At 48.7% G+C, this 8,677-nt stretch overlaps 1 protein-coding gene across 1 annotated transcript in view; it reads left to right on the plus strand.

Moving 5' to 3' along the window:
* CLSPN (claspin) overlaps positions 1 to 2,842 on the plus strand; it is a 44,264-nt gene extending 41,422 nt beyond the window's left edge. Inside the window, exons 23-25 of the mRNA XM_014587879.2 lie at positions 700 to 782; positions 1,038 to 1,199; positions 2,196 to 2,842. Coding sequence (XP_014443365.1) covers positions 700 to 782; positions 1,038 to 1,199; positions 2,196 to 2,306 — 356 coding nt within the window. The 3' untranslated portion in view covers positions 2,307 to 2,842. The remainder of the gene's footprint in view (positions 1 to 699; positions 783 to 1,037; positions 1,200 to 2,195) is intronic.
* Positions 2,843 to 8,677: the final 5,835 nt, after the last annotated feature.

An 8,677-nucleotide genomic window follows, 5' to 3' on the forward strand; every position in this document is an offset into this window, starting at 1 on the left:
TTTTTTTTTTTTTTTGGAGAGAGATTTTCACTGTAGGGCGCGTGCGCTCGCCAGACAGACAGAGAGAGACATAGAGACAGAAAGCGAGAAATCACCCCCCAGGGGGGATGGTCACGCCGCAATCCCTTCTCCTCCATTCTCCTCTCGGGATCTTGGGCACGCACGCACACGCGCCCGGCGTGAGTTTTAAGCCACCGGGTCCGGGACATGAACCGCGGTCGACTACGTGGGAGTCCAGCGACATAGCCATTACGCTAACTGCTGGTTCCCTTAATTTATTTTTTCTAACAGTTATTTATTTGTTTATTGATTATGTGTTGTGGCTTTCCAGCCACTGAGTCCAGGACTTGAACTGCCATCTGCCATATGGGAATCCAGTGCCTTTAACCACCACACCACCTGCTGGCCCAAACCCAGATATGTTTAACTTCAGAAATGAAACTCTTAAAATGCTACTCCACACACTAACTGCCCCACTGTTGTTTGTTTTTGTGTTTTAAATTATCGCTGACAATGATTTTTTGGTTAAATTCAGCTTATAGTCTGTCTTCTTGGAGCCCCTTACCGTATTTTCTGTTATCATTATCAAACTATAATTTCTGCGGCTTTAGCTTCTTGGTTTCGTTACAAGGCTTAGCTCGTTTAGATTTAAAGTCTAGCCAGCTTTCCCAGATAAACCTCTCTGTCTTTTCTTTCCAGCCAGTCACCCTGTGGTTGCTGAGGAACCAAAGTCTGTACTCAGCAATCCTTTCGAAGCCCTCAGACCAGGAAGTGCTCACCAGGTTGGTTGGGACCTTGTTAGCCTGATGTCATAGTCTGCAGGTTATAAAGGCCCAGGGGAAGCCTGGGGGATAGTCCTTGTCGTTAGGGGAGGGGGTGGCTGCAGCAGCTGGAAGCAGATGTCAGAAAAGACTGCTATTTTCTATTTATGTAGGATCAAACTATGTCCCCTTCACACCTGGGAGACAGGGAAGGACTGGCTTTCACTCTTCCCTTGGTCCTTGGGCTTTGGGATCAGCTGCCTCTTCCTTTCCCAGGTGAAGACAGGCTCGCTGCTGAGTCAGCCCAAAGCCGTACTTCAGAAACTGGCTGCGCTCTCTGACCTCAACCCCAGCGCGCCCCGAAATTCAAGGAACTTCGTCTTTCATACACTCTCTCCTGTCAAGGCGGAGGCGACCAAGGAATCTTCTAAACCTCGGGTAGGAAATTTGAGAACTGATATGGTGACTCCCCATGCCAGAATTTATTTATTTTAATTGAAAAACAAAAATTCAGGTTAGCCCCATAGCAACAAAGGTTAAGCACTGTGCACATGAAAATGGATCCCACATGATCAGTTACAGTGTAGATACTCGCTCCAGTGACTTGAGAAACACGCCAGGTACGTGTCCAAAATCCTGGTGGGATGGAGAAATAGAGGAAAGGGGATTGTGGCGGAACTACACTCCGGGGATGTGTGGGGGTGTGCTTTCTCTCTGGTAGATGCATGTGCTCTCTGGCAATTAAAAATTATTTTTTGCTGTAACAGCTTATGTTGCCTGTTGAAATCCTACATTCCCAATAAAATACAAAGGAATTGCTATCCCTGTGGATAATCAGCTTTAAATTGTTTTTTAAGAAATAGGGTGGCAGGGAGTAAGAGAGGGAAGTATTTGCACCTGATCGTACGAAGTCATGATTCTCTTTCCAAGGACCAGAGAGGCGTGGGCCACTATGTTCGCCTGTCTAGGTTGGGCCGGCCCTGAACCTGGGCCTCGCATGTGGCCTTACCTGCCACAATAGCTGGGCTATAGTCAGCCTTTTCCTTTTTAGTTTACTGTAGGGTGCGTGTACGCACCAGAGAGAAACAAAGAAAGAGGAAGGAAGGGATAAAGCACCCCTCCCCTCCAGGGAGGACGGCCATGTTGCAGTCCCTTCTCTTCTATTCTCCTCGGAATTTTGGACACACATGTACACACACCCAGCATGCATTTCAAGCTGCCTGGTCTGGGACTGAAACTGCAGTTTGCCATGTGGGATCTAGCTGTCTTTACCACCATGCCATCGGCTGGCCCCATAACCAGCTTTTAAACTCACCTAGAAAGTTTGTATTTCTTTTTTCTGTTTATCCATGATTTGTCTATGAACGGATTAAAAGCATAACGAAAGCGAGTGCATGTGAGAGAGCTGCCATTGACTCCCTGTCTGGTATCTAGGTGAAGAGAAAGGCTCCGTCTTTAATGACATCTCCTTCGCCCAAACACCTCAAAACAGATGACAACACTTCAGGGTCGAGGCGAAGCATCTTCAGCTACTTGGAGCGCTAACACCCGCAGGCGCAGACTGCACTGAGCGGTGCCTGAGCTGGAGCTCACACCGCTGACCCTCCTTCCCCACGATCTGTGCCTGAGGACGGCGGACGGAGTTGAGTTCTGTGGCCGGGCTCTGGGCCTCTCCTTCCTGGTATTAGCTCCCGGGTCAGCCGTGTCTGAATTCTGCAGTGTTTACAGAACACTTACGAGAAGCCTTACTTCCTCCACTAAACACCTGACATTTTATCCTAACAGCTTCCTTTTTGTGGTAGGGAAGATTGGAGGTGGAGGAAAGAGGTGGTGTTACAGAAAATTACGGAAAGCGGTGACAGCCAGTACCCAGATGGCTCCCTCGCATGTGTAAGCTCTGTACCTGGTGACCAGGACCCAGTGAAAGCGTTGCTAGGAGAGGACCCAGGAACCACGAGACGGCTGTTCTGTCAGTCCTGGCCTTCTGTTTGTTCCTTCTCAGTTAACCTTCGCCATCCTGTTTATTTTTTAAAGAATTATTCATCTAATTTTATTGATTATCATTGTTATTTTTTAATTTGCTGTGGGGCACGTGTGCTCACTAGAAAGAGACAGAGACAAAGAGAGAGGCAGTGAGAAAGCAAGCCACCAAACCCGGGACTCAAACCACGGTTGGCCATGTGGGAGTCCAGCACTCCAGGCAGCATGCCACCTGCTGGCCCCAACCTCTGCCATCTTGATCATAAGGACTTTAACTGGTGCCCAAGTCAGAAAGACCTCCACCCACTTTTCTGGAGTATGGGGGTGAGATAAAGGGTTACGGCAGTGTCTGTTCACATCTAGTTGTCTGTGGCGCCGAGAGACTTTCTGGACTGAATTCTTAACATGAAAAATGTCGCTCCAGGACCTCCTTCTCAACCTGACAGGAAGAAATACAAGCATTATTTATTGCGTTCTCCTGGGTTGAGTACATCGACTTGACCAGTTGGAGGACATTTTAGTATTTCTTTACTGATTTTGAGAAAAGACTACCATGGACTTTTGTAAAAATGCTGAGAATGGCCATCACTCCCCATTTTCCCTGAACTACTGCCAAGCTCTCAGAATTTTAGACAGATTTTTCTGCTCTGAACTGAGCTTCGGTGCCGCTTTGGAAAACCATTCCGTGTAAATGCTGTGGTCGCGCTCCACTGGGAAGTTGGGTACAATTGTGCCAGGCTTTATTGGGAGACGGAGAGCTTAACTGATGAAATTAGGGTGCAGGTGTTCTGGTATGGTCTTAATCAGGATGACTGACAGAACTCATGTTTGTATATTTGTAATCTTATAATGGGGAAATGTATATAAAGATGTCTTAATATGCATGTAGTTTTTCAATAAATCTGTGCCATAAGGCAGGATTTGCCAGTTAGTGTGAATGTTCATCTCAGGTCGGTGCCTGTCGAACCTGGAGGAGCATTTCATTTTCAGGGACGCTCTGCAGGAAGATAGCGAGGCTGCTGCCGTTGTCCCTCTCTGGCCTCCCAGCCCTGGTGAGCCCATCAGAGGGACTTTCCAAGAGGGTTGGATAGCCCTTGACTGACTGCATGCACTTCACTGTAGCTTTGGGTAAAGTGGAGGGTCGTTGCTCTCTGAGCTCTCTAAGCGCAGCCCAGCCTTTGTTGAGCAAAAGGGAATTGAGAGGAGGGCTAGACATTTCTCCCCACATGCCTTTTTTGGGGGAGAGATGTGAAGAGGATTAGAGCTGACTACTGCCGGGACGCCCTACAGCAAAAACCTAAAGAAAAGGCGCCTCTCTCTCATGGAAGAAATAAATTAATAAACTTTTTCTTTGCTTAAAAAAATAAATAAATAAAAATAAAAGAAATAGAACTGACCACTGAGGCCCAAGAAATCTGGGGAGCAAGTACTTTCTATTTGAGGCTCCAGGAAGAAAGCACTCGAGAGGGGTTGAGTACGACTGTGTCCTGACGCCAGTGTAGCTGCTATAATGAGCCGAGCCTCTCCCCTCGGAACAGGACTGAAATGGAGTTCCAGCCGGGCCAGTATGCTCATTGCCCACAGCACCGAGCCTGTGCATCGCTACGTTCCAGTGAAATTGCAGCCCGGGGCCTACAGCGATGGGGGCAAGTAGGACTCAGCTCCGCTGGTTTGGAAACTAAGTACTTGAAGGGGTCGTGTCCATGAGTTGGCAGCGGTGTGCTCAGCCTCCGTTCTTTCTCCTCCTTGTTCCATACATAGGTAGGGTGGGGTGCTGACCTCGTAGTCAGGGCTCTGACCTACTTCACTCAGTTCACAGTCGTACATTCCACACCGGGCTGCTTCTCACAAAGCTTCAGGTTAGGGCTGGCAGGTGGCGTGGTTAAAGCGCTGGACTCCCACGTGGCTGACCACGGTTTGAGTCCCGAACCTGGCTTGCTTCCTCACTTTCTCTCTCTATAGTCAACTTCAAAAAAATAAAATAATAATAAATAATGACAATAAATTTAAAATTTTTCACAAGGAAAACAAAGCACCAGGTTATATTCTCCAGAGCTCTAGAGACATGATGCGCAGTCTCAGATCCTCATCTTCTCAGTTGCTTCCCTACAAATTTCCCCACTTTGAAAATTTCTAATGGGGGACCAGCAGGTAGTGTGGTGGTTAAGGCACTGGACACTCCCACATGGCTGATCACGGTTCAAGTCCCAGACCACCTGGTGGCTTGCTTTTATACTCCTCCCCTCCCCCCACCCCGTGTCTCCCTCTGGTCAAATTAAAATGAATGAATTAATAAAATAAATAATTCTTTTAAAAAAAGAAAAATTTGTGGCCAGCAGGTGGTGTGGTGATTAAGATGCTGGACTCCCACATGGCCGACTGTGGTTCAAGTCCTGGACCTGGCAGCTTGCCTTCTCTCTCTCTCTCTCTCTGTCTTTTTGGTCAAGTTGAAGTGCCTTCATAAATAATTTTAAAAAGAAAAATAAAAGAAAAATGTTCTAATGGTTAAATGGGAAGACTTTTTAGTGAGCATTTTTGGTTTGTACCTCCTATAGTTATCACTCTTGAGGCTTCTTGTCCTAGGACAGGGGAAGGTATTTCTGGGTGGAATATTGTTACAACGCGATTCGATTGTGTCATCCTTGAGACAGTGCAGCGCCTCCTGCCTCCCTGTCCTGGCACCCGGCCTGGAATGTACTGGCACGTGGGGGAGGCCGAGTGAAGCCCCGCAGGGTCGGAGCCTCTATCTGTGAGGTGAGGACACTGATGCCTGCCGGTCTTGGCGTAGGTCGGAAATGTGAGTACACCGTGCCAAGGCTGCTCTGAGCGGAAGGGTCGCCAATGTCACAATTGCATCCATGTTGTGGTCCACTCCTTAGAGGCCCATCATCTCACAAATGTCACATTTTTTTCAAACAATAGCTTTTTTGGGGGGGGAGGTTTTTGCTATAGGGTGTGTGCGCTTGCTAGAGAGGCAGAAAGCGAGAACTCACCCCCCAGGGGGGATGGCCACACCACAATCCCTTCTCCATTCTCCTCTCGGGATCTTGGGCACGCACGCATACGTGCCTGGCGTGAGTTTAAGCCACCAGGTCTGGGACTCAAACAGCGGTCGACTACATGGGAGTCCAGCAACATAACCATTATGCCAACTGCTGGCCCCAAACTTAATAGCCTTTGAAATCTGATCTTTTTTCCTAAATACCTGCTCTTCCTGAGTTTTGTTTTGTTTGGGTTTGTTTGTTTTTTTAAGAGATTTTTGCCATAGGGTGCACGCTCTTGCCAGAGACAGAAACGGAAAGTGAGAACTCACCCCCCAGGGTTGATGGCCACACTGCAATCCCTTCTCCATTCTCGGGATCTTGGGCACTCAACGCACACATGCCTGGCGTGAGTTTTAAGTCGCCAAGGCTGGGACTTAAATTGCAATTGACTACAACGTAGTCAGCAACGTAACCATGACACCATCTGCTGGTCCCCTGAATTCCCATCTCAGTAAAAGATACCTCCCTCCACATACCCAGTCAGGTTGGAAACCTTAAGGGCTTTTTTTTTTTTAAGTTTTTTTGCTAAAAGGTATATGCGCTTGCCAGAGAGAAAGTGAGAAATCACCCTTCAGGGAGCATGGCCACACTGCAATGCCCTCTCCTCCATTCTCTCAGGATTTGGGGCACGCACACACACCCAGCGTGATTTTCAAGCCACAGTGTCCAGGCCTTGAACTGCAGACAGCCATGTGACATCCAGCACCTTAACCTCCATGCCACCGGCTGGCTCTGAAGGACACTTTTTTTTTGATAGAGGTTTTTGCTATAGGGCGCGTGCGCTCGTCAGAGAGACAGAAAGTGAGAAATCACCCCCCAGGGGGTATGGCCACACCACAATCCCTTCTCCATTCTCCTCACGGGATCTTGGGCACGCACGCACACGTGCCCAGCATGAGTTTTAAGCCACTGGGTCCGGGACTTGAACCGTGGTCGACTATGTGGGAGTCCAGCGACATAGCCATTAGGCTAACTGCTGGTCCCCGGAAGGACACTCTTGACACATCCTTTGCTCCTGTAGTCAGACCGTGTCCAAGTCCTGGACTTCTGTGTCCAAGCTGTATCTCAGATAGGCTCACTCCCAGCTCTGTAGGCCAGTAGCCTGCTCCAGGAGTCCGGAATTTCTTCCCAGGACACTGCTTTTCCTTTCAATCTGCACAGCCATGAACGGCGACGTTTGGATAAATATAACCTGGAGGATGCCCCCTTAAAACCTCTCAGTGATTCTTCCGCTGAGTAAGGTCAAACTCAGAGCCTGGCAGGCCCTTGATGCACTCTGCCTCCGGCCCTCCTGTGCATGCTTCTCTTTTCTCATTACACAGCCTCGGGACCTTCCAAGGTACCCCTTCCTTTTCCTGGAATGCCCTCCCCTCCAACCTCCCTCACTGGGTAATGTGTAACTCTCTAGATGTTAGCCTAGATGTAACTGCCTCCGAGGCGTCTTCTCCAACGTTGCCACCACCCGTTTTTATAATCATTCTTATTTACTTCTCCCCTGAGCTAGAGAGACAGCACCCTAATAGGGGCTCCACGCCATGACCCACCCCAGCCTCAGCCAGCCCTGAATCAGGGCACAGCATGCCCCGAGTATGGGTATCCAGACTCGAACCTCCCATGTGGGTGGACCTCAGCACTTCACCATCCAATCCTGCTTCCCCTTTCTTAATTGTTGCCTCTGTTTTCTATTCTTTGGAATCTTTTTTTTTTTTTAATTACCAGAGGGAGAGACAGGGAGAGGGCAAAGCCCCATGGGGTGTGATTACACCACAGTCCCTTCTCCATTTCGACATCCTGCCAGGGTTCTGAGCACATGTGTATGCTCCCACTGTATTTTTCAAGCTGCCAGGGCTGGGATTCAAACTGCCGTTCATCATATGGGATCCAGCTCCCTTAACCACTAGGCTAAAGGGCTGGACCTTGGGTCTTTAAAAAATTTTTTTTAAATTTTTGCTATAGGGTGTGTGTGCTCGCACCGGAGTGAGAGAGCTAGTGAGAAATTAGCCCTCAGAGGGATGGCGTTGTGGGAATCCTTTCTCCGTTCTCCTTCTGGGATTTTTTGAGCAGGCACACACACGTGCCGGGTGTGATTTTTAAGCCGCCAATTCTGGGACTACTTGAACTGCTGTAGACCATGTAGGAGTCCAGCGCTTCAATCACCGTGCCACCTGCTGGCTTGGCCTTGGGGCTTTTTACCATCATTTGCCACCGTAATATTCCTTATTAGACCATAATCTCTATGAAAACAGAGACCATATCTGTTAATGTATGTATATATGCTTTGGGTTGCACTGTGCCCGGATCGTAGGGTTATTCAATACATAGTTCTGAGTGATGGGTGATGGTGATGGCCGGTCTCGAAGTCTAGTGTTGAAAAGCTTGGAGCTGAATTGCTTACCAAGGACTTTCTAGCATAGCTTAAAATAGAGGGGGTTTCTCCGACACTCTCAGTCCTTGCTCTCTGCTTACAAATGGGGCATGACCTTGGGGAAGTCATTTTCTATGCACTTTTCTCAACTGGATAATAAGGTGCATGTGAAATGATTGTGCATGGGGCGGCAGGTGGCCTAGGGGTTAAGGTGCTGGACTCCCATGTAGTCGACCACCAGTTCAAGTCCCAGACCCAGCAGCTTGAAACTCATGCCGGGGGCATGTGTGTGCATGCCCAAAGTCCCAGGAGAATGGAGGAGAAAGGATTGCAGTGTGGTCACCCCCCCCTGTGTGGGGGTGATTTCTCACTTTCTGTCTCTCTGTCTCTCTGGTGAGTGCATGTACCCTACAGCAAAAATCTCTTAAAAAGAGGAAAAAAAGGAGGGACCAGCAGTTAGCGTAATGGGCATGTCACTGGACTCCCACGTAGTCGACCACGGTTCGAGTCCCGGACCTGGTGGCTTA

This window comes from Tupaia chinensis, unplaced genomic scaffold, assembly GCF_000334495.1.
Source record: "Tupaia chinensis unplaced genomic scaffold, TupChi_1.0 Scaffold000239_1, whole genome shotgun sequence".
NCBI lineage: Eukaryota > Metazoa > Chordata > Mammalia > Scandentia > Tupaiidae > Tupaia > Tupaia belangeri.